Source organism: Dromaius novaehollandiae, chromosome 3 (genome assembly GCF_036370855.1).
Source record: "Dromaius novaehollandiae isolate bDroNov1 chromosome 3, bDroNov1.hap1, whole genome shotgun sequence".
Lineage (NCBI taxonomy): Eukaryota > Metazoa > Chordata > Aves > Casuariiformes > Dromaiidae > Dromaius > Dromaius novaehollandiae.
The window spans coordinates 122010589-122037710 of NC_088100.1; the positions used below are offsets into that span (position 1 = coordinate 122010589).

The window sequence follows — 27122 nt, forward strand, 5'->3', positions numbered from 1 at the left end:
GGGCAGAAACCTTTTGTGCTTGTTGCCTACACCCCTGTCCCCAAAAGCGCCTGCTCTCTCCTGAAGTGCCACAGACCAGGTACGGAGGCGTACAGCCACTCATGCTTCCTTCTGACGAGACGGACAAGGATACCCAAAGTCATCTCTCGTATAAGGGGGAGTGCTCTGGCAAGTTGCTGTTTACTGTTTGAAATGCCTGGATAAAATGAAAGCCAGCCGTTGGTTATCTCGCCTGTAGATACGCTCTCCTTGGTTTTGGCTTCAAAGGGCATGTCATCACTAGGTAGAATTAAGGCCTCCTTGATACAGTATTTCCTGAAAGCTGAAGCTTGTGCAACCCTTTGTTCCGAGTCACAAGCTGAACTGCTCCACAATAGACACAGGACAGGAATAATTAATGACACGCAACTGCACCGGCTGGATTTCATGTGATTCTAGGGCAACCTGCTGAGCCTTAACCCTTGCCATGCAGTTCTAAATGCTGGGTTTTGAAGATCAATAGGAAAAAAATAGGTGACTACGGTATAAACAAAGGGGAGAGGGAACCTGACATATTACAGTGGCACACAATGACCATTTCTTTTGCCCAAATACGTGGTTTAAGTGGTGCAACATTTTGCAGTTGACCTTTGTATGTGTAGCTCTGAAAGAGGGAAAATACTTCAACAACGTTCCCAGTCAATGTAATCACAATCATCAAAAATGCTTTTATATTGAAATGGAGCCCTTAGCTCTGTTGGGCATTTTTCAAGCAGTCAAGAAGTGTGGGGACTGGTGCCCAGACTGGTGGCCCCCATAGGATCTTGTTACGTTCATGCATGGAGTAGCTAGGAAAGCTTTACGTCTGTTGACATTTGCCTTCTGCCTAATGCTAGGAAACTCCCCACTCCTCCTCCCCAAAAAGAAAACCCCCAAAACCACACATCCAAAGACCACCTGTTAACTGCTAGAACAAAGAAAATTCCTATTAGAGAGAAAGGGATCTATCCTGAGTTTGCTGACAGGGAAGTGTTGCAAATGGGCATTTACAGTGAAACAGTTGACCTAAGGCAAATCTAAGATGATTTAGGGATTGAAAAAAAAATAAAATAAAATCCCACACCAAAAGGAAAAATGCCATCCTAAATTCATACTAATGCAGTATTTACAGTCCAGCTTCTTCCCAAAACCTTTGATGGTTCATTGGAGAAGAAAGTAATTCTTAACAGCACAGGATTCCTGGGGGGACTGTAAGACCTCCAAAGGACATTTTGCAACATCTGGACATATTAAGTCTTCAGAATGTGTGTGCTTAGCACAATAATTAGTTCCACTGAAGAGACCCCCGTAACTGATGGAATTTTCCCTGAAAAATTTCCCTCTTATGAAAGTATGAAACAGCTCTTTACAAGAAGTGGTACTGGATTTTCACTGTATGCTCCAAATACGCTAAAAATCCATATTAGCATCAGGCTAGTAAATTCTGGCACTTGAGGAAGTTTGTAGTGAGAACTGCTTTGCAGTCAGTGAGAGCTACGAGGACACGCATTGCCAGAGGTGCATCTCCAGCCGTACTTACCCTGAGGTGCTGCTACTTATCGACAGCCAAGCAAGCGCCAGCGCTGGACACCAGCCCCTAAAGAAGCGTCTCTAAGAAATAGCATCCTTTTGGAACAGAAGTTAAAAGCATCATTTTTTGAAGCCAGTTTTTCCACTTATAGTGATACTGCAGAGTGCTCAGAAACCTAGTAAATGTGAAATAAATAGAGTCTATACTGCATGTTGGCATTGAAAATATATTAGAGTGAATACCAGAAAGTTTCCATGCCCTTCAGGATCGGGGATGCAAACTAGTGAATCAGGCAGAGAAAGCAAATGAAATCCTCCACTTATCAGCAGATCAAGCACACAGGACAATGTCGGCATGAAGCTCTGCCTGAAGAATGACCTCTGCTGGGGACAGTAATTATTTTCTGTGCCTCGTCCACCGTGGATTTCTGATGGAGCCACTGCAGAGCATCAGCTAGCGCCAATGCAACAAAAATGTTTTTTTAAAACGAAAGTGCAAGAACCTGCCTAAAGTAATCAGTTTGTGTGGTTCAGCTGGATCAAAAACTACTCCTTTTAATTTCTATGTGCTGCTCCCGTGTAGTTTTTAATACAACTATTTTTAAGAAAGTGCTATACGTAGGCACGTATTTATAGATGTAGCATAGAGTAGCTGTAATTATCTAAGCGGCCAGAATAAGTGGATCGATACCCAACTATATTAACTCCACGAGGCAAGACGCTGCGGCTCAAGATACTATTAACTGTGCCAAAGGCACCTTAGCCCATAGGTTGTCCCAGTCGGAAGCCAGCTGCGGAGCAACCCCAGCACGGGCGGCCCTTTGGCCCCGGCGCCGTGCGGGTGCCCTGCGACACCCCTGCGTTCAGCTGCCGCGCGGCTCGGCATCGCCAGGGCCGGGGCTGCAGCCGCAAGCGGGGACCTGCCGCGTCCCCGGAGGAGTTGATAATAGCAGTATTTCCACAGAGAGCCAGATAATTTCATTCTCATTAGTTACTCTGACACGAGGAAGTTATCATAGCTCCCCGATCTGTCACCGAGATGATGGAATGGGAATTTGTTAAGCCAGATATGGGTTTTAAATTATGGAAATAGAGAGAATATTGCTTTTCATAAAACAACGCCGGCACAAAGACAGAGCTCGCGCACACCCCAAGCCGAATTTCCTCAGGGAAAGCAAAGCAATTATTTTGTTGCTATCAAGGAGATACCAGGGTGTTTTCTTCCTATTTCTAGCACTCTAATGTAATAAAATGAGTTAATAGCAGCCAGACATATGAGTCATTAACTGGTGAATATGCCAAAGCACTGGTCTAAATTGGGTCCTGTGCAGCAGAGGCAGCGCAGGGTTTCTCCGGAGCGCCGGCTACGGCACGGCTGTCGGGACACAGGTCTGGCGATGGGCCAAGCCTGGCTCCAGCGGGAGAGGAGCAGAGAGGCATGGGGAAGAGCACGGTGCTGCAGGGAGGAAGGAGGCAGGGGACCTCTGCAGGGATGGGCACTGCTGCACATGTGTGCATGCAACCCTAGCACAGCCAAAGCAAGTAGCAAATTAGCCAGGTCTCAGCTAATCCCAGTACTCACCCACCCTCCGTGACCACTGACTTTGCCTGTGACTGGAACCAGCTCAGTGGTACAGCTGCAGTATCCATCTGCCTCTCTATATATATGTATGTGTGTGTATACATATATGTGGATACACTAAAACTAGTATGTACTAATATATATTAGTAGATTTGCTGTGGCTACATTTGACCCTAGTAGAAACATCCATCAAATATCTTGTGCAAATAGCTCTGCTGGGTAAGAAATGAAGGATCTCAATTTTGTATCTTAATTCATAAAGCAAATCAAATAGGAAAAAAAAAGATTTTGGAATGAACATGACCAGATCCAGATGAGGACTCCATCGCCGCGGCTGCCGTTGGCCCCACGCATGCGCTGGGGTTAGGAAGGTGTTTCTCTCCGGCTGTGACCAGCAGGGCTGAGCCCATCATAGGTGGCCAGAGTCATGGCTCCTTCTGCTCTTCCCACCTCCTCCACCAGGAGCAAGGAGGGCTTGGCTCCCCCAAAATGCTAACCCATGGCATCAAGCAATTCTGCACAAGACTGATCCTTCCAAAAGAGTTTGGGTGAACTGGCTGTCACTCTTCAAGAGAGAGTTTGAAGGAACCTAAACAACTGAGAAGCTTGGCAGAAAAAGATTTTCCTATAACAGAGAAATAAGACTCTCTTTCCACCCTAAAGAACAGCTGTGAATACATCCAGACTGCAAAGCCAAGAACTGCTGCTTCTGCATTTCTGACAAGGAAACACCATCTTTTGCCTGCTCAGGTGCATCACAAAGGTCTCCACGCTGAATAAAGTGAGAGCTGCTCTGAAACAGGATTTATTCAGAATAGATGCAACATATCCCATATCATCACAGGCCTGGGATCCCTTGCCTTTTGCAGAGTTGCTCATGCCTACGTGCACCCTTTTCCCATGCAGATTTTCTGAGGAGGTGTCAGAGCATCTGTCCAGGAAGGGGACAGGACTGTTTTTCATTCTCCTCCCACACAGAAGGAGCAACCGCAGGGAGAGGCCTCTGCGGTCTTCTCTAACCAAGGAGTAGAGACAGTGAACCACCATATGGACAGCTTAGTGAGCATCTTGGGCAGCAGATGCAATGCTTGAAGATCAAAGGGAGCATATTAGAGTGGTAAAGTTAAAGCAGGGCATAATATTTATTTACCAAAGAGAATGCAGGCTTTCTCCTGTTTCTAGGAGTCCATTTGCATCAGTAAAGCCTGGCATTTCCCCTTGGTGAGAAGGGAGGCTTGAGGAACCCAGGTCTCCAGCAGGACCATCGCACCCTTAGGCAGAAACGGCAGCACGCGCCGGCCTCCTCTGCCCCCGCACTCTGTCTCTGGCTGTTCCCGAGGCCGAGAGGCCACAGCGTGATGAGTCAGAGACACTTCTCACCACAGACTTCGTCATTTCAGTTAGCTGTCAGCCAGAGAGTTCATCTGCTCTGCTCAGATGGTGGCAAGCTGCTAGAGCACTTGGGTTGATTCCCTTCCTTGCCTTATTGCTGAGAGCTCCTGCGATGCCAGTTTTTCTGATTTACATCCTCAGAGAGGCAGCTCATTTTGCAAGAGATGTCCCACCCGGCTGAACCTCAGAGACCATGCTCAGGATTCCTTTACTGACCTTGGCAATTAAGAGGACACCACAAAGCCTTTTCAAAGGGAATCAGAGTCTTGAGTGATCACCTTTGAAGTGTCCCGGGGGGGGGGGGGGGGGGGGGGAACCACTAAGAGGAGAAAATCACTGTGACAAGTATCATGGAGGGCAAGGCCAGGAGAAGCAGTTAGATCATCTCATCTGCCTCAGGCACTGCAGACTCTGCATCTCTCAGCTGCCCTGCACTGACCCCAGGAATTTCAGTTGAGGCTTCACCTTCAGGCAGGTGAGGTACATGCCATGGCTGCTAACCTGTCTCCTACTCTCCCCAGCAAGTTGCTTCCCCTGGGGTCCCTGCACCAGCACTAGCCTGCATGCAGCCAGGAGAAAGTTTAGGAAAAAAACAAGGGGCAGGGAACTGTGTTTTACAGACAGCTAAGTCTGCAGCATCTGAACCTAATTTACAGCCTTCCCACCCTGGAAACACTGGGGCAGTACTGCCACCACTGCCATGACCATGGCACTGTCCTCTGCAGCTGACACAAATGGATTTAGTCTTGCTTTGACAACATCCAGAGGCAGGGAGTCTGCCTTTTCTTTCAGTACTTATGATTAATCATCTTCAGTGTATTTATATGGAAAGAAGAAAACAAATGAAGATTGTGCTTTACTTCTAGCTTGCTTGATACAGCTGCCATCTAGCAGTTCTTGTTATGCCTTTCTCCAGCAGGCCAGAGAGTTCAGTGTCATCCAGTCATTTTCCTGTGAAAGCCTGACTTTCAGTAGTCAATATACAGTTTTAGCAGGGCTACAGAGCAGGCTCTTTTCTGCACCTTTCTGAAGATACAGGCAAAACCTGGACAACATATTTCACTCTTCTAACCCATTACACAGACAAAAGTAAGTCACCTATTGTGCTTGTAGGTCCCTATACATCAAGGCCTGCATTAGTTCTCTTGCCACTGGTAGATTAGATCAATGCAGCTACATTTACCAACAAAAACATGACATCTTGAAGAACAGAATAACTTTTTTTTTTTCTTTTTACTCATTTGATCCCTGTTACACAGCTTATAATCAGTTATTTGAACACTCCAATTATCCCATTGCAGTTCAGTAACACTAATTACATTACAGCTTTCAGCAATGGAAGTTTCCAAGCTATCCTGCTCATTAGCCAGGCTCCTACCACTGATACAGCAGCAGGTTTTAAATTTCTTCTCTTCACATTTGTCAAGTTGGTTCCAATTTGTTCCTAATTAGAGCTTAGCTTCTCCACTGTTACTTAAAGCCATTCTCCCTGCTCCAGTTAGCATCCAGCCAAGATGATTAGCACCCCTCTCACAATAAGACCCAGCGTATTCTCTTCACATATTGCAGCCTACTATGCCACAGAACCAAGGCCTTTAAAATCATATCAGTTATACAATAGCTAATAGATTACCTCCTGTATTTTCTTCTTTGCTGTTTCCATGCTTTGTAAGCTGAACATTTGGATTTTTATTTTTTCAGCCTCTAAGATCCTTCTTGCTTGGCACATACATGCAATTTCTGCAATACTGGCTCTGAAGAACCTAAAAGTTGAGCCTGTAGACCCACACATTTAGAAGAAGCATAAGGAAATTATACTGTATAGAAAACAGCAAGCTACCCCCTTCTCCTACCAGCTGTCCTACTAGGACACTCCAGTGGAAAGCCTCTCTCTTTATAGGTCTTTTTTAAATCCCAGAATGCTTTTCAGCAATCAGCTTTAATTTTGCCAGTGACAGTCACCTGCAGCTTTTTGCATGTGGCTTTTATTTCCTGCATTCACCCTTTTGCTGAGTAGGTATTGCTTACATGTATAGGAAAGCATCATGAGCCCCTGAAGAGAAGAAGAGTAAAGCTAGGGCCCTGATTCCAAGGAGGAACCAGTGGTAACGATGGCCAAGCTAATCCTGCTGTGCGTGTTTAGGGAAATGCTATCCCGGAGCAGAGCAAGGAAGAGGGGCAGAGGTTAATAGTCTCAATTCGGTGGGAAATGGCAGCATCAAAGAAGCAATCTCACCGGGCATTCAGCTGTCTCCTATGTGTGATTAAGGCTAAATCAAGGAGAGGACTTGGCTGTTTTCAAATTAACTAATGCTATACCTGGCTCTTAGATGCCTGATGTCAGAAGTGTAATTGAGACCCAATGCCAGGTTCCTTGACTCCCTATATAGTTGTTGGAGAAAGCAAGAGGTCTTTGAATGACAGCCCATACAAACCAAATGAAGGTATTGAAGCCAGCTATTCATCTGCCCCTAAGAAATGCTGAGCTGATGTTGGCAGCTGAAACTGGTTTCAGCCAGGGGTGGTAGATTTGACTTGTGCAGCTTCTGTACTCAGAGCTATCCAAAAGTCCAAAGGTATAATATATTCTCTGGAAGAAATGAAGAGGGGCTTAAAAGCACAAAGGTACAGCTGCTTACCTTTAAATGACGTCCTAGCAGTGTGAGTGCACGCCCAGGTTATAGGAGACCTGGTTGTGCAGCCTTGAAGCAGCTTCAGGCTTACCCTGCGCTGCTCAGCTGTGTGCTAACACCCACCCCAAGGTCTCAGCTGGCTCCGGGGGCCCTGCTAGCCCTCACTCAGATGCTGCATCACCGAGAAGGAACCACCGTGAGGTCCATGAAGCTGGGAGCATCTACTCCTGCTGGAACCTGGCACTGGAGCTAGCTATTAAAGCATTCACTTTGAAGGCAAAGCAGGGTCTCCTCCCCAGGTGACAGCAGTAGACTTGGTGGCTGTGGTGGGAGTATTTTTCTTTTGGCTGTCACCAGGAGCATTTGCAGGATCCACTTGAAGTTTTTGCAACCAACCGTGCCTGCTTCGTCCAGCGGCCGCAGCTGCGCGAGCGCAAAGCTCTGACCCCGCTGCCTGGCCTCGGCACGCAGTCTTCCCCTTGGTCAGCCTCCAAATAGCTCTTCCACACATCCAAGCCTGTCGCCCTCTCTCCTCAGCAGCCAAGCGAGTCTCCTGTGGCCCAAGCACAACACGGGCCGAGGCCGTCTGCTCCATCAACTGTGAGAACTCTGCGTCCGTGCCCCAGGGGACCCCAGGGCTATTTCCCAGTCCTTCCCAGGGCCTCCTCGGCTTTTCCCACTGTGCTCGCTGTTACCGCCTGCCCTCCCCTTTCCCGAGGCCTCCCCCTTCGTCCTCCAGAAGTGTCCCCACGGTGCTGCCGTCCTGCCCTGCTCCCCTGTGCTGCGCGCCCCTGCACGGGGCACGGCACCTCTTTTATCTCACTAACTTTGAGTCAGCTCGCAAGTCCGGGCTCCAGCCTCTGTGCTCATGTGCCTGTTGTCCCTTAAAGCACCTTGCTGCCCTTGCTCTCACTAGCTGTTATTCCTACCGTCCCCACGAGCCACTCCAGCCTGGCGGTCCCCCGGGGCCGTCCTGCTCCTGCTGCTCCCGTGCTGCCGGGAAGGGCAGGTCGCTAAAGGGTCCTCGGCAAACCTGATCCTCGATGATTTCACACCCTGCTACTTCCTGCTTTGGAGAGAAGAGTTATTCCCCATTTATTTATCCATTTTTCTTCTCTTTTGCTGTCTTCCCCCCACCTGCATTTCTGTCCTATCCCTACTCTCTTCTTCGATTTCACGGCCTTGACTTTCAGCTCTGTTCAACCCTTCTCTCGTTTCACGCAGTGCCATGTCCATTCCTCTCTTCAGACCCCATTTCCCCACATCTTTGCTAGTGAGCATTTTGAGTCTAACTGTGCCTCAGGGACAATTTATATTTAATAGATATATCTCTTAGTACAATGGATTAATATGTCTGCTTATCTCTTCTCCCAGGGATTATTTCTTACATTGTAAATTAAATAGGGGAAAGAAGGTCAAAAGCCGCAGGAATAGATTTATTTTTCAAAGCTCCCACTGGAAGGCAAATGTTCATTTCAAAGTATTTACGTAATTGCATAGGTGATTAGCCAAACAGCTGGGGCAATGGAAGAGAAGTAAAGCTCTCTTAGCTTGTCCAGGTAGCTCGCAGGTATGGCCGAAAATCATGCAATGCCTGTTCTGAAAAATCCTGTCCCGCACACCAATAAGCTTTCTCAGCATATTAGAAAGTTGCAGTGCACTTGCTCTGTTTTCTGTGGTTTCAGAACACCAGCGAATACGCGTTTTTCCTGGGAGGGGATGGCCACGCACATGCGATTTCCCTTTCTCACTGCTGTACGTACAATCAGCAGAGCAGGTTCACTGACTTCTCGTGCCGCTGCCCTTCTGGGGAGCAAGGGGCCCAGCGCACGTGCTGCTGAAGCAGTAGGGTCTCGCGAGCCAACGAGCACTTCTGAGTTGACCAATATAGACAACAACCATCTCGTGTTAAGAAATTTTTATTTGTCCTTTGGATCTGTAATGTAAGCACATAAAATTACAAGTGGAAGAAACATCATGCCACAAAATTGCATAGAATTTTTACAAAAATGTGAATTATGCCTCTGAAACAATCATAGATTGAGAAACCAAAAAATATGTACATGTTAACTGAAATATTTCATCCTACTTTGAAAGCAAATCATCAAAGACTAATCAATCACAGACAATATTAATACAATGTACAAGAGCAACACTGATTTCAAAGAAAGGCAAGCAATGATGTCCCTTTAGTTATATTTCAGTGAATGTTTAGCTAATACATGAGCATTAATTAACATAATTATGAACATGTTAAATCTAAAATGTCTGGCCTTCATTAGAATTTTTAAAATTCTGTTTATACTGCCAAAACCAAGCTATTTTCAGTAGTGTAAAGATATCTGAAGTGCACAACCTAGTTTAATATAGACAGCTCTATTCTATACAGCAGAAAGTCCACAATACAGCATTTCCACACATTCAACACGGAACAAGGCAAATACATAAAAGGCACAAGACTTGCACATCATAAAGACCCTTTTTCATTATCTTACTCTAGTTCAAGTAATATCAATATTAAATGATATCTGTTTCACTGAAATAGTTCGAACAATGCAAGATGTACAGTATTACACAACTACCTTACACCTGCAGAAAGTGGCACTGTACAGATATAAAAAAATGTGAGTACAGTAAATGGTCAAATACAAACGTACTGTAAAATGACTACAGCTGATAGTATACTTAATCCAACCGGTATAGTTTTTTTTTTTTAATATAAATAAAAGATTAATTGGTATTTGCCCAATTTTCTTTGAAGACTGTGGTGAAGTCCTGGCTCCGCTGAAGTCCATGGGAATGTAGCGGTGAAATTCAAAGGAGCTAAGATTTTACCTAAAAGCCTGCACTGTACAATGGTTTCTATAATGCAATAGTCTTCAGTTTTATTGTGAACACTGCTATTAGTATATTCTTTTAATAATTTAGACAATATGTAGTTTTTACTTTATAAAATGCAGCATTACATCTTGACCCTCTAAGTTTTCAATGAATGATTAATATTGATTTCAAAGTGCAAAATAATGATTCACAGAGGATTCACCTTCTCTAATATTAAGATGAAAATCAGATTTTTGAATTTTATGGTCACTAATTTCATCATCGTAAATCAGAATAGTTTAATCCAAAATATGATCTCCAAACAATGTGCAATTTTTCTTTCTTTCTGCTCTAAGTTTAAAAAAGAAACATCAAAATACTGTTTGTTTTCCAAGATTTGAACTTATATATATATACAGTTATTTAACCGAAAACTTAAGCTTGATTTGTATTTTATTGCTTAAATTTAAATAAAATAAGTTTGTCAAAGTACTAAAATCCTGAGGGAAAGGAAGTAAAGTAACGTAAATGTTACGATGTATTAAAATGCCTGGCTATGTAACTGAATTCTTTCTCTGTTTGCTTTTTAATACAAAGTAAGGCCCCGATCTTGCAAACGTGCATGTGAACGCTGTCACCCAGAATAGTTCCACCGGGTCCAGCGGTACACTGTGTGTGGATAAATCATCTATGTGAGTTTGCAGGATCAAGCCTATCTATGAAAATCTACATATTTTGAGCTAGTTTATCATTCACCCTAAGATGCTTTTTCACTACGCTACTGAGGGAAAGGCCTTTAGCTGTATACAATGGCTTGGGTACAAATGAGAATCCAGCTGTAATGTGTCATAATTCCTATTTCTGTTAATACGGGATGCCAGAGAATAACATTTCTTTACCTTTCCAAATATCCTAACTTTGACAGAGTCTCTCTGCTATTTTATATAAATTCCTCAAAATGTGCTGTTACTTCTTTCATGCATATCATACAGTACATTAACTTTGATTGTTCTTATTTTAAGAAGTCCGTTAAATGGATTAATATACATTTTAAATAACAGTGATCAGGTTTTTATACTTTGCTTTTAAATTTCAGACCTTAGTAAAACTGTACCTCAGTCTTAAAAATAATGGAAGATTCTGTTAAATTTCAAATACTGTAGTCCTAAACATTTTTATAATCCTATCAAATTCAGTAAGCTTAAAATATGATACTTAAAATCAATACTTTTGAGTCTGCAAAATATATATCAAATTTATATTCTAAAACTACTTTGATTTACAACACTAACACCACAAAAAGAATTTTATGATTCAATGATTACTTTATATCAGTATAACCCAGATGTTAGCTTTCATAAAGATTCTCTATTCTCGTATCCCTGAAACTTTTCATTCGGCCAAGAGACCATGCTGACTTCAAACAGAAACATGCCGTGCGTGTATATAGATGCATGTGTGTGCACACATACATATGTGTGTGTGTGTGTGTGTATATATATATATATATATATACACACACAAACATATATGCACTCACACAGTGTAACAAACACAAACATACACAGACACAATTTCTAGACAAAGTTCTTCTCTTCGTTTCCCTCTTGTCTCCACAGTTCCAAGTATTTTCAGCAGCAAATATATTTCTTTCCACATGATAAACATAATATTGAGACAGCAAGCCACCGGTGCTTGCAAAGCTGAAAAGGATTAAATGTTTCAGTGCAAATGTAAAATGGTGGTACAGCTGTCAAGGTGCAGTTATAAAGTAGGAAACAAACATGAGTAAGTACTGTTGTAGTATTCCCTATGGTTTGGAGCACTTTGCACTGGCACTTGGAAAGGAAATCTGCGCACGTTTGTCTCTGCACAATACACCGGTCTTCATTACACATTCTCAACAGTGAACACGGCCAGAAAATTACCCATTGTAAATTGGCCAAAGGAAAAAAAAGGAGAGGATGGTTAACATGTTAATTTTCCCATTACAACTGTGCTAAGCTTTAGCATAATAATAACATGAAGAATGAGAATGAAGACCTTTGCACAATACTTCTATAAAATGTTCCTTTTGGGAAATGTGCACTTGAATACAGATTCCTGCTGCCTTCCAAAGCTGTTCGGTGGCAGCTCACGTCAGGGAAGCAGAGACGGGCAGCTTGGGAGCGGTGGGCCCTTGCGCGTTAATGGGTGCTTGGGCAATTAAAAAGTAGTATCAAACACTTTTTCTGGATTATCTTCTTCCAATTCCTCTTCGCTTTGCAGAGGTTTATGGTTTGATTTTCCACTGTCAGATGCCAGGGAAGAAGGGGCAGAACTGTGGTCTCCATCTTCGCTGATTTTCCCTTTCATGGCTTCCTGCACAAACTCCAGAATTTCCAAAGGCAGTCTTTTGAATTTGTCTTGATATTCCTGATCAAGTTCAACCTGCAACTACAACAAAACAAACAAGCTGTCTTAAATTGTATCAGATGTGATCACTGCCACGTTAGGGGGCAGGGAAAGAAATTACACCTCATTTTTGCATGATTGGAAAATATATTCATTTCTTGTTCATACTAGTACTGCGTATTTGATATACCTATTAATTACTATGCACTCATTGCAAAGTTGAAAGAAAATGCTGCCATTTGTGCATAAGGCTGGTTTTGGGTACCATGCTCTGGTACCTAAATCCTTAAAATATAGATGCATTTAACTGTACTGGTGTCCACAGTCCCACTGGCTTTCACAAGATTACTTATTTGAGTGCAGTAAGGAACATGGATAAGCCTTTGAAAGAGCAAGGTCTTAATTAAGGTTCAGGTAGCAAACCACACCGTGTGAATTCTTCACAGCCTTAAATGACAAACATTGCTCTGAGAACAATATAATAACTTTTGCCAAATTTACCAGGTTGGAGAAACCATTAGGAATAATTTGGTTGTCAGAGACAGTCAGAGAGGGAGGGGAAAAATTAAATTACATTTTTTAAGGCTAGATCATGGAAAGTTACATTATCTGATTAATGCAGTATGTGTCTTGGACAGTACTGGGGAAAAAGTGTCACATCACTAACAGGATGAAAAGGCATGCACAAAGAAATCTGGCTATCAGTCTTCAGGAAGTTGTGGGCCTTTCCCAGTATTTATTTGTATAGCCTTTGTTTTTAGTGCCCATATTAGGACCGCATGATCCATTATTTAAAAACATTAACGTGTATGAAGGCTTCAACCGAAGACAAAGCCAATTTTTTCATCATGACCAAATCTGATCATGGCAGGAAGAAAGGGGGTGAGTTCCAAAGCCAAACCCTGCCAGCTCTCCATCCGCCAACCCACGCACCCACCCATCCATCCATCTTCTTAAAAAGAGGGAGTCAGATTCTGCTAACTGTAGCTGCAGCAGTTTTGCAATACTTTAATAGGTAATTATATTTTGAACTAGATTGTATTTTTTCAGGGATGTGTAAAGACACTATGAATTCTGATTCTTCAGCTCTGTGCTTGAGTCCACCCAATCTAGTTTCACATCTCCTTCATCCCACTGCAACAACTCTCATCAGGTAATATAAATCTCCACTCAAACTTCAGGACCTGTACTACTCTTCTCATCTGTGACTTGTCCACGGCATGTGACTTCACCACTACGCCTCCCTCCTGAGCCCTTCCAACCCTGTTCCCCACACTGCTGTCCTGGTTTTCATCCTGCATCTCTGACTTCTCCTCTTCTCCTGATGTGCAAATCAATGTCCTTAGCTCACCTGGTCTAGTTCTACATTCCCTAATTAGACAAATTTTGCAGCTTTTCCTCCTCAAGATCTAAGATTTGGCCTTTTCCTTTTGTTTCTTCTGCAAAAGCTCATCTCCAGTCTTGACTCTGGCAATCTTCCCTCTGTTTCAGCCTCTACTGCCCACCTCCATGCTGCAGTGCTGACAAACACAATGAGTCTAAGGCATAAATGATTGTATAATATATACCTTGGCTCTAAAATACACATTTATATAAATTGTTAGACAGTCACTACCTTAACTACCCTTCTTCCATGTTGTACTCACTCTTTTTTCTGAACTCTCCTGTTTTCTGACTTTATGTCTAGATACAAGTTCTTGAAGGTATCCTCTTTTCTTCTTCATTTTGATAACATCTCCAACAGGATGTGTAGTATCAGAGAGAGAGAGAAACAGTGCCGGAGCATGGTTGGCAGGAAAAACCCACAAAAGACGCTGATGCTGATCATCACTCTTTGCCTATCCCATCGCCTGGGCCCCTGCAGCCCAAAGCCCCCGGAGCTGCTGGGACGCTCTGCAACGCCTGGTAGCTGCGCTGCCAAAAACAAACACCAGCAACTGCAGCAGGGGACAACACTGGCACTTTGGGTGCCACATGGAGATTTACTAGTAACTGGTTCCTATCGCAGAGCACCACTGAGGGATGCCTAATGCCTAATAAGCTTCTCAGCCACCAAGAGGCTACCGGCTGCACTGGTGTCTTTCAGAGTGACAGCAAGCATGGCATTCACATCGGTCACTTTGCAGATCCAGCCTGCAACGTACATAGCGAAGATGCCGTTCTAGACAAAAGGCCAGTCAAATTTCACTGTGTCATCATGGTGAAATCATGCTTTTGGTTACCGTTCGTTACTAAATATCCAGGAGCAGACCAAAATCTAAAGAAATCACTGTATTATCAGCATTCGTCTGTTCAGACCCAAGAAGAGCTTGCAAGCCCAAAACCGTGTCTTATTTCTCAAACTCTATTAGTTGTTCTAATAAAAGATACTACTTCAGTAAGCAAACTATGTCTTGCCTGGGAACTTGTTCGCAGTCAGGGTTGTAATTCCTTTGCTCCACCTACAAGCACTGCTTGTTGCTCGGCCTTAGTGAGCCTCCATCCAGCCTGTTCTCCAGCCTTGTCTGGATTATGTGGCCAGTTTTGGCAACCAATAACCACATGACAAAACTGCAGAGCTGTCTCGTTTCCCAGTCCACCTTGCCTCCTGGCGTCTTATGAAGCCTCCCTCTTCCCTGTGAGGAAGCTCCATCCGCTCTTTCCAGGGGGTCACAGTTAAACCTGGTCGTTTGTACTAACGAGCACAGTTAGTCAACGCTGCCGAATGAACACCCATGTTGCCTCAAGACAAAAGTGGGGGGGGGGGGGCAGAGAGGAGTCTCTGTTTATTTGTGGCGATTATCCAAAGATGCCATCACAGTTAGAAGGAGATTTATGCCAAATGTGAGACAAAAAAATATCCTTGCGTTCATCCAAAGCAGCGAAATGCTCTGTTCAGATCAGACACGTGTCTGAGCTAAGCGCTGACCCCACTGCCTGGGCACGCAGCTGCAGGAAAGGGCAGTTCCCGGGCTTTTGCAGCGACGGACGAGGCGGAGTGTGCGGGGCCGGCTGGAAGGGCTCCGAGCACGCTGTGTGCTACCGGCACGGGGCTCCACCACGCTTCTCTTGCAGCAGGGCATGGGGCTGCCAGCGCCGCTCGGCAGCAGTGCCCAGGCACAGCCCACAAAGGAGTTATTCAGCCCAAGCTCCCGCAAGCGCAGGCAGCTCGGCATAGTCTTTTTGAAGTCTAGGAGTCATGGGGATGGCTCTGGGGCACTGGAAGACAAAGCTTTATATAAGGGCATGAATGTCTTTATACAGGATGGTCACGAGGTGAGGCGGGGGCAAATGGCTGCTGCATTTCTGCACCTCTTTGTCATATACAGAAGTAGTGAATTTGTAAATTCTGGGCACCTCAGGAAGAGGTATGTAAATTCAAAAGCCAGAGAAGATCTCCTGGCTCTCAGCTTCCCTTTGAACCCAGATTTGCTCCATTAGGTTTAAGGGAACTGGAAATGTTTGAAATACATCAGAAACTGAACCTTATTTGAACCTAGTGCAACCCTATGTATGTTGTTAGATAGCAATCGTGTCTAGTATTCACCTCTGACAGCACCTGCAGCGGATAATCCCCCTGAAGTCGAGTGTTTAACAGAGCTTACACGACTCTGGAGCTACCTCTGTCTCTTCAGTGTCTCTCGAGACAGCCTGTATAGGTGAGACCACTAATCAGGAGAAGGCTGAAGTTAGGCGAGCAGGAGCACACACTAGCCAAGGAGGCTTGATGAAAACTGCAAGAGTGTGTAAGAATTAGTTTCCTTTTTGATTTCAAAGGCACTGTCAGTCCTTCCCCCCGCTCAGCTTCAGACAAGCACATACAGAGTCCAAAGCGACCACACAGGACCCCAGCAGAAATGAGGCGGAGCAGGAGTGAGCTTGGACACGACACGGCCATCCGAGGCATGCAAACCCTCCCCAGCGAGCTGGGGACCTGCAGACCCAAGTCGGCCTCAGGCTTTGGCCACACTTCTTGTGAAACCACCGCTCCCAGCACGACACTAACAGCTGTAGGCCAAAGTTAAAGAAACAAGATCCAGTTTACGATTTTCTACTGAAGCCCCTGACCACCTGCCCTAGTATGTAAGAGCTGATGGCAACGTTACTCCTTAATGGAAAAACCCAAGCGTTGCTGGCTCAGCGGTTGGAAAGCAGCATCCTCCTGTCACCTCTCCCACGCAGGAGGAAATGACAGGGAACGACAGAGCCGCTTGCTCCCTAGAGAAGGCAAGGCAGGTTCATGTTTCACAGCGTATGCCTGACCCAAACTGAAAAAAGAAAGTATGTGTTAGAATCAACAATATACTGCAAAGCCCTGACCTTAAAACAGAATTCGCAGAATCCAACCTGCACACAACAAAGTGACCCCTGGACGTGCCAAAAGCTGGCCCTCCAGCGGGGCTGAGGTGTATTTTTGGTAGCTCTCGCACTCATAATGCACCAACAGAGCAGGCAGCAAAGCATGTTTGTTTGTGTGCTATGTGCGTAAATCCCTCTGCACCACCGGCATCTCACGGCCTTACCATTCAGTTTGCTACACACTTGGGCTGACTCCCATCAAAAATCCACCTACCCAGATTTCTCTGTTAGTATTCACTGTAGCTGCCACACAAAGTGACCGACACTTGCTTTTAAGTGTTTGGAGATAGACAAGGAGGGGAAAATGACAAGGATAATTAGAAGGGCAGATCATTATCTGGACCTTGTTCCCATTAACACACAACAACCTTCTTCCTTCTGCCATCTCATTATCTGCCTCTTATCATCTCTTTAATCCCCAATAAAAATACTGATTAATGTCATTTCCATACAGATACTCTCAAACCATTCTCCTTTAGTATCCTAGAATGGCTGGAAATACTATTTCTTGTTCAGGTAAATCACATCCCCATATATTTTACTTACAAGCAATAAGTTAACACTTCAAAACTTGGAGCCATCATTACATGTTTGCAATGGGGTCCCTTAGGGACATCAGATAAATTGCATTAGTCACTCTTAAAAGCAGTGGCCATAAACTTTTACTCTTGAATGTATATTTGCATCTATCTACCTTTTATTTCTTACCCAGCAGTGGTAGTTCAAAAACATCAGCTGAACATCATATCAGCTTTACAGAATGGGTATTTATTATTGCCACATTACAGATGGAAGCAGAGAGATTAAGCTCGTATCGGTATCAAAGGCCAGAGGGTACCATGCTAAATGACGGCTGGTTTGAAAGGGGCTCTCCTCCAGTTTTTATGATGGTATATCATTCTATATGTGCACCAGCACAGGCCTGGAACAGCCTGTGGACCAGTGAGGGACCAAGGCGCCCTTCATGTATCCTGTGTGCTGTGATTATGTTACCCATTGCTCAGGATAATAGAAGATATGTTGATGCTTTGATGGTGACTGTCCTGCCGTTGTTGGCGCTGCCCTGTTTCTGTGTGGTTGTTGTCACTGAGGGCTCCCTCCGACTTCAGCCAGCCAGCGTGGCAGAGCAAGGGCTTGGGCTGGAGCGCTCTCTTGTGCCCCTGTCTGACAAGACTCTATCCTTTGGACCTGATCTACAACCACTCCAGCAACTACAGTACAGAGGGAAAATGCACAGGACTTTACATGACTAAGCCTGTACTTCAGCTAGCAGCTAAGACATGACCAGAGGCCCTGGTGGCTAGCCAAATGCCCTGCTGATTCACCCACATTCCCTTTTAATTCAAAGGGATTGTCAGCATCTTTGGTTACAACCACTTTCCAAAAAGGGTCATCATTTGAAGAAAGGCCTGAGCAACACTTCCTTAGAAAGTGGGAGATGAAAATGAATGGGGTCATTCAGCTTAAAGCAAGGAAAATGCATGAAGGGAAAGGAAACATGGTATTATTAAAACTATTTATATCACTTATACCTAGCTGTCATTATTGAACCTACCAAAATAACACAGCATAGCATTAAAATAGGGAACACAGCAGTAAAAATAGTAACTGTGATCAATATGGAATCACAGAAGCAGAAATTGCGGTTTCAGACTATTCTGATCAACCCCCTGTAGACTTTTGCATACTTGCAATGTGATCTAATGAACTTCTGTTTCTACCAAGAGCAAAAATAAAACAATCACATGAAAAACTCAACGTGCTGCCAGCACAAGTTACCAGGAAGACTGAAGTTCACACAGAGTGTTCTGGTTTAAAAAAAAGAAAAAAAAAAAAAAAAAAAAGCTTACTGTGTGCATTAAAACAACTAGTAGTCTAAAATGTGACCCAAACTGTCTAATGAGTAAGCCCGTGGTCACAGAGACCAAAGGAGTTCCCAATCCTGCTGTTATTGGATCACCTATACAAACATTACACACACAGCAAATTTATGGAGGCATCAGTGGGCTAATGCTGTTGCCACGGTGTGGTGGAAGTCTATTGCCTCTACCACACAGTCAGCTTCAGCAGCTCCCTGGAGACAACAGGCGGACACGCAGCAGGTAGATATGCACAGCTTCCACGCCAACCTCCTCCCCTTCACCTCCCAGCCTGAGGGAAAGGGAAGCGGTGGAGAGAAACCACGTCCAAGGCACTGGTGACACAGCAACGCCTTTGAGGCTGTTAATGTGAACGCTGATGCTTCCTTCTGCTGTACCTTAGCGGTGGCATTTAGGAAGTTGGTAATGAGTTTTCAAACTACTTTCTCCTTTCTTCCTTCCCCATCCAGCTAATGATGCTGAAGGCCTGGTCTGCACAGCCAAGGGCAGCCTGCTTCCACACAGGGACTGGGATTCATTCCACCTCACGCTTCTTTTTTAAAATATAAATATATTTTCAACTCAAAATAACTGAAAAAGCATCTAAAGAATTCATCTTCAGGCAAAAATGTTTTGAAAAATTTATGTATAAAATACAACTCAATATTTTGGTGAAATATTTGGTCAAATATTTTGATAGAAAAATTTCTCCAAAAATCTAATTTTTTTGAATCAAAACCTTTTATTATGGCCACATTCATTTTGATGAAGTTTTTCCAACGAAAAATATTCAGAATGACTCACGATAAACTTTTTTTAATGTCAGAGTTTCCATTCTGCTTACAATTTTTCTATAAGGCCAATTTTTTGAGTTTTGTGTTTCCTTTTTCCATCTTTTAAATTCATCTTACGTTGCATTATTCATAAATATTTTGTTTCCCATATTACAACCTTTCTTGCTCTTACTGAGAAACAATCAAAATGTTCTGTCTCAACAATCCCAGTAAAAATACACTCTAAGGACTGCACAGCTTGGTATCTTCAACAGTTTCTGACATTTCCAATAGGAAAGCCTTTATTCTCAAGTTTGTGAAGAGCTTTTCACAATTTTTGAGTTCTGAATCCAAATGTGAAATGTTTGTAACTTGTGTTAATTTACCTTGCGATAGGAGAGAGCAAAACATCAAAATAATGACATTTTTATTATATGTCAAAAAAATGACATTTTTTAGTACATGGATATCTATGGCATCTATTCACCTGTTGTCATTTGATACAAATTTCTATCCATAATTACTGTGGCACTAGCAGCAGGCAGCATAATATTTAATTACATATAACTACTACCTGTTCTTTATGTTTTATTGATGATAAAACTCTACGGTATTAATTTATTTGACATAATTTGAACAGGATTTTTTTGACAAGAGGTAATCACTGGTCACTACATGATTTATAACAAAAGGGGACTGCAACCTCAACAGGATTTAAAAACGTAACTGTTTCTGTTTAGTAAAGTTCCCATTTTCTTTTTCACATATAATTGGAACTAACTGTTTATTTTCTTAACACCATTGACACAGATGTTTCACTGAGCAGCGAAAGGATACTGCAGCAGAAATACTGGTCTGAGATTATTGCCCCTTTCTCACTCCTCCCCCGTTTATCTAAATCTGCTAAAGCTCCACATACTTATTTTTCTTCCTGTAAATATTTGACCCATGTGCCTAAAGATAATTTTGAATAGAGGATTTGGGGCTTTTATGACTGCATCAGACAACAAATATGCATAATGTCAGCGACCTCAATTTAGCTTCCAAAATAGCACATACAGGACTCCCAGATTAAGGGTACAGAGAGCAAGCAAGCTGCTGTTCTGCTGCTTTTCATTTTCAGGGCTTACTTAATTAGATAGTCGTTCTGGAGGGATGCAGCATTAAAAGATATATGAGTAGCAAGAATTGTTAAAAGCAGATGGAGGCTCAATAACAGGGAGAGTGAAATTGAGGACCAGAGCTCAGGGATCAAGTGATTTATAGGCAGCAATTTTCCTTTATTGGAAACAGGAGGAGTTTCTTATTAAGGACTATGTTATTCCCTCCACTAAGCAGATTTCTGCTGGGAAGGCAGAGGAGGAAGGACTGCTGTGTCCCCCGGCAGCACACAGAGCACGACGGGAGGCTGCGGGCAGACGGTGGGTGGCCGGAGGTGAGGTCGGTGGGCTGGAGCAGCCCTGAGGACAACCTCTGCAGGCCCCTCCGAATGCCACCCACCCACCCTCCGCAGCGTGCAACTCAGGAGAGGGACCCCAAGAGAGCAGCTGGGAAATGTGGCTTCTTTGGAAGCCGTGTATCCAGGGCTGAGGGGGAAAACAAGGACTGAAAGGCGTGTGAAAGCACACTGGGAAAGGAGAGTTAACATCCCTAAGTGTGCAGGGCTCATTAGAGTGAACTGAAGAAGTGAAGGAAAGGGTTTTTTCTTTTTCTCTCAATGACTGCAAGCTAGTGCATTATGGAGCATGCCATCGTGTTAATGTTTGGGCTTAACATAGCTACTCAAGGACAATATAGCTAAGCATGAAAAGAAACTGTTCAGGCAGCTGAGGTTTTATCTCAAAAGATGCTGGAGTGTGGGATCATTAAAGAAGACCTAAGGGCACTCGTAACAAAGAAGGTACAGGGAACATGCATTATACTAGCTAAGTGACAGATGGTGCAGGAATGGCTTTACACTGACTAGAAAGCTTCCTATAATGATTACTATCCTCAGACAAGGACATCTCAGTCTCAGTGGATGCCCATCACTACCTTTAAAAATAATGGTTAACCCACAGTAAACAAAGAGTCCAAAAGCATTCATCATCATCAACAGCAAGAACAGCAGGAAGGGAGAACTGCCTGTCAAATCCTGTCCTCCCACTGTCACAGTGGGATTTTGCCATGTGGGACAATAACCTCCAAAAACACGGTCTTCCAACAGCAGCTCCAGATGTCTCCTAAGTGAGACACTGTCAAGGCCACAGCTCTCCTGAAATGCCTTTGCTTAGATGCACCATGGAAACAAATAGGGCCTGCTAGGCCCCTTTCTACTACTTCTTCTTCTTCTACTTCTACTTCTACTGAATTAGTCTCATGGACTCCAGATACCATCACCCCGCTTTTCAGACCATAAGAAACACGAGCAACACCAACTTCAGCACTTCCTGAGCTCCCAGCTCCAAACCCCCTTTTCTCCCAGGAGAAGCTCCCACAAGGCCTTACACACCTCACCAGTATTCCTGCCCTCCACACTACTCCTGGAAGTCCGGGGCTCTTGCTAAGCGAGGAGCTGCATTTTGGATGGACCCATGCCTGTCATCCCCCTGCCATTTCCCTGCATTCCCTACCAACAGGTTTCACAGTCCAGATACTTGGTTTTCCATTTGCCTCTGCAAAGACCAAAATGGCAAGAACAAACTCTACTTCCTAAATCACCCCAAGATGCGCCTGAAAAAATCACTGTAACACCTTTATAACAAAACATTTCAAGCCAAGGAATCTAAAAATTGTACACTGTTATCTTTCCTTACACATACTACTCCTTCGTCTTCCTCTCACTGCTATCTTTCATGTTTCAACTTTGTGTCTCTTCCTGTTAAAGTAAAGGTGATTCGCTATGCCTTCCCTGATGTACAGCTAGTCCCCATACAAATGAGTCCTTTAATATCTGCTGTCTCAAGGCATAAGGCTGTAACCTCAGGGCCGTCATCAATCTGTGTCTCCCCCTTTAGTAACCGCAGCCTCAATTAAACCAATGGGACTGTGAAGAAAACCAGGACCTGGGCTCACAGATTCCGACACTCTCATAAAGAAACTCTTATCTTCTTTGTGTTTAGTAAACAGAAACCTATTCCAAGAGCTAATTAAAAATAAATGTTTGAATGATAAGGTGCCTTTCAGCAGGTGCCCAGGTTATGCGTGTTTTATATACACACATGCCTGTACTCTCCCTCTGCTGAAAACTTCTGAGCTGGAGAGGCTACTTGCAGCAAGAGCTTAAACAGGTGATCTTTTGCTGCTGATAGTTGTATTAGCGTTAGTAATTTCAGATCACTTTAAGGAAATCACTTTTACTGAATTCTGTGGGGGGATTTTCTTCACAATAACTTTGTTTCCTATTTTTTCGGCAGTATAGTTTATGCTCATGCAAAGCCCTGCTCTGTGCCTTGTAAGCTGTATATTTGGAATCATTCTTTTTTTGATGACTATTTTGTGTAATTGTTTCCTTTTGTGGATAAAGTGCTTTCTTAAGCTGTCAGTGGTTTTTTTGATGGCTCTATAAATATGTGACCTATGTATCTCATGATGCATATGAATAAAGATAATTTGAGCTGGTATGAATGGGAAAAAAATCCTTGCTCCATGAATATGCAAGACATTTTAGGGCCAGATTCTGTTCTTTTTCATTATCAATGGAGTAACTAAGTTAACTTCACTGCAAATGAAAGACAGTCTGCTGTTTCGGTGCAGTAAATCCAGAGAAACTCCACTGAAGTCATGGCTATTGTCAGATACTGCTCTTGGTTTACTGGGGTGGATCCAGGATAAATAACTCTAGTGACACAGCTCAAACAGAGGTTCTTAATCATCCCTTTTATAAAGTGCTGTCCGTATTTTGGATACTGTCTTCAAAACAAAGAAGAAAAAACTCAGTGTATCATTATCTTCTAATGATGGTGATTTTTTCATTCCCATGATGCCTCCAAGGCACCCTGTAAACAGGCAGCTGACTGTCCAACTTCCAAGCAGAGGCCTTGGAAGAGCAGGATTATTGTAACTCTCAGCTCAAGGGGCCATAACAGTCCCTCAGAAACTCTTTTTAAATGACATCTAGGGGTTACAACAGAAACAATAGATTCCAGAAATATTTCAAATCCCGTGTGTACCACAGAAAACAAGAATCTCAAAGCTACGCAGTGCCGCTGCGGCCGAGCAGGATGTCCCAAAGGTGCTGTGGAATCCGCATGGCCAGTTATATAATGTGTTTTGCCAAAAAGTGCTGCGGTCCTGCAGCATCAGTGGTTGTGGTTGTTTTTGAAAGAGGAGTGAGACAAGACATGAAAGCTTCAGGTGCTTAAGGCGCAAAGTGTGAGGCCTCAGGAGCTGACAAAGTAGACATCTGAAAAAGCTGTGGTGAAACCAGCACTGCAGCTTTTGGATTCTTTGCCTAAACTGAATTCTGAATGTCGTTTAACAGAGTTTTTTTCGGTCTTGCATATTCACCTTGCTAACAGATAACTATAGTGTTGCCTGCGTCTGATGCTTGGCAGGACATCTCTAGTAGGTCCCTTCAGTATCACAGCAAATTCCCTCTAATCACAGAGATTTCTTCTCAGACATATTGCAATAAAATGAAAAGGAAACAAATGATCTACTTCTCTGCCTGTCTCTAGCGGCACCACTGCTACTCAATGGAAGTGGCACAGACTCATCCATCCCATGGCTGAGGCGGGCACCTCCTGTCACTGCGATACCCTGCTCTACCTTTGCTACTCAGCCCAAACTCTCAAGCCTGTTCAGAGCAATAAGAGCTCCTTAACATGCACTGAGGTTTGTGTGTCTTGCAACTACCGCTTCTTGAAGAGAAAGCTTCTTAAGGTACACGCTCAATGTAATTTCCATGCTACTGATTATTGTCAGGGTACTGTGCAGAGTTTTAAAAGTAAGCCATCATTAGTTCAAAAATAATCACACTGATAAAGCCTTATACAGCACTTTGAAGTTTATCCTGCACTCACTAGACCTCTCCACATCATAAAGACTCTACAGCATCAAACTTCGCTGAAAAGTCTGCTTGGAAAATTACTGAGCACTCCTTCTGTTAATATGCTGTTAAAAATGAATGCTTTTAGACTAGAAAGCAACCACTCACACTGAATAAAGATCAAAGGCATAAACTGTTTCTTTGAAAATCTTTTCAAGTAGCTACTGTTCTGTAATCCCCCCTAACAAGGAAGGCTATTCCAAAATATTTACTATCTCACTGACAACATGCATCTGGCTTCATCTTTACTATTAGCAGACATGTGCATTGATTCTCACCAACCAATTTACTTGCATGAGACAATTTAGTGACCAACCCATTATTTTCTCACATAACAACCTAATGAAAAAATCTATTCAGAATGTAAAGCTGAAGTATCTGAGACACACAGACTAATGAATGCAGTCGAATGTGCATATGATAGCTACATTAGGCAAACACTGGCAAATACTTCTAGCATTGATAGCAATGATACAATTCCAGCAATGCTCTTTGGTTTCTTTAGGATTTGGCAACAGGGAGAACTGAGGTGGCATAAAGACAAGGCATAACTATAGCATTAAAAACTACAACTTTCTTTGATGAAGTAAAGTGCAATTTTTTTTCAGTGAAGTAGCCTGTTCTTTATCACACACCCCTACCTCTAAACATAACAATAAAAGGAAAAGCTTCATATGACATATTTGGTACACTCTTTTTAAAGAAAATTCCCTGTACCTTACTTCATCACTACAGAAGTCCACATTATTTTTTCCAGAAGACAAGTGGAGATTAATTGGCCAAATGAATGAATGTTAGCATATTCTTCTGTAGGAATCTACGTCTTAATCTCTTTGGAAGATATTTTTTAAAATAAATTAGGATTAGTTGATTTTGAAAAATAAGATGTAGAAACCCAAGCCATTTACATGCTCTTAAATCTTTGAAATTTTAAGCTACTGTACTAAAACAATAGAGAGTTTAAAACTACTCTCAGATACCCCGAGGTTGAGGCAGGTGCTGACCAAGTAATTACATTAAATTACAAACATTCACATTTATTAAAGCAATATCTTCGTGAGCAAACATGAACCTTCCTAAGTGCTCAGAAAGCAAGCTAACCAAGAAACCTTTAGCTCAGCTGTTGGAGTGTTTCATGAAGAGCAGACTTGGATGGAAACCACCCTGGGAAGGCAACACAAGAGAAGACCACAAGCACATTCTGACCCTGCCGCTGAGTTGTATACTGGCTTTTGCTATGCTGGTTTACGGATGGAGCTAGGTGACGTCTTATTTTTACTTATTTTTCACAGTTTATTTGACAAAAAATTGGTTTTGGCAGGAATAATCTCTATTTCCCTTAGGTTTTGCCCTCTCTTGAACTGTTGACAGTGTTTTCAGTCCATTCAGGACGAATAACTGTAATTCCCTTGGTTTTTTTGGTCAGTATACACTAGTTAAAAATGAAGTGGCAAAATAAACACATATTCCTGCATTTATGTGTATTCCTTGAGGGTGAAATTTTTGAAACTGCCCAGCACTGGCTTAGCTGTATGCCTAAGCAGGAGTGTAACAGTGGAGACAGAGCGACTGTCCCTCCTTTTTCAGTATTTACGCCTTTGCCCTTCCAAGAGGACAGTGTCATTAATGACACAGTGTTCTCAAGAGAGTTTTGAGACCGAGTTTAACAGTGAGAAGAGGCTGGGAGTCCATTCAAATTTATTACATAAAGAACAGCAAAACCAAGATGCCAGGGCCAGTGCTACTAAGAATATGAAGTCTGATGCAGTTCATGGCTGTTCTATGTTCATATAATACTATTATCTTCACATCTCACTACTTCCACCATTATTTCATCCATATATCCACCAATTCTCATTGTTTCGTGCTGCATTACACAGCAAGCATTTTTTGACTTGGGAAGCAAAATCACTATGGAACTTTAACTGCAATTCTTAAAAACTTTATAGCTTAATGTAAGAGCCACACTGCCCAGAGATTCTACCTAATTAAAAATAGCCTGAAGGTTTTTACTTCCCAATACTACAGTGAACTTAAAAGGAAAAAAACTCCTCTTCTTGTCTCTGTACTGCTATTACTGGATTTAGGAGTACTATGCAATGGGAGGTTAATGAAGCCATCCTCATGATTAAGTTCAAGGGATTAATGTTTCAGTTCAGTTGTTTTTTATTTAAACATTTTTTTCAAAGGTCATATTAACACTGACTGTTGCAAATTACCCCTCAAGTTTAAATGAACCTTACAGAAAACTTTATTTTAATGGTCTTTAGCAAGCATCCCACAACACAAAAATTGACATATAAGGTAGTTTTATAACTCTAGATAAATAATAGTCTGTCCCACTGTTACACAGAGTAGCTTGAACTCATGCCTGTTAAAGGGCTCACCCAAAGTTCACTCAAGTCAATAAGAAAACAGTGACTGACTTCAAAGGGTTTTGGATCTGACAGCACTGGCAACCATGCAAGTACAGGCAAAAACTAACTAGGTCAAATGAAAGAACCACTGGCATAAAATAGTGTGAAGTGTACACTCCTTCACAAGCAGAGAGCTGCAACTAATCTGAATCAGAAAGAAAGGGTGCAAATGAAGTAAGCCCAATTCCCCTACTGCCCTGTTTCAGAGGTTCAGGATTTTCAGCTGTCTTGCCATACCAGCTGAAGGAAGCTGCAAAGCATGAAAGGAAAAAGACCAGGAAACAGGACCAGGTTGCCACTTAAAATCTAAGCCTGTTTCAAAAGACAGGCAGGGACA

General features: G+C 43.0%; 1 protein-coding gene across 3 annotated transcripts in view; it reads right to left on the minus strand.

Annotated features, from left to right (window-relative positions):
* Nucleotides 1-9058: 9058 nt before the first annotated feature.
* The window catches only part of PLCB1 (phospholipase C beta 1), a 436237-nt gene continuing 418173 nt past the window's right edge, over nt 9059-27122 (minus strand). The window contains exon 32 of one of the 3 annotated variants that reach the window (XM_026094675.2): nt 9059-12411. In XM_026094675.2, the coding sequence (XP_025950460.1) occupies nt 12181-12411 (231 nt within the window). In that variant the 3' untranslated portion in view covers nt 9059-12180. The remainder of the gene's footprint in view (nt 12412-27122) is intronic. The other 2 variants (XM_026094677.2, XM_026094678.2) reach the window with 2 other exon arrangements.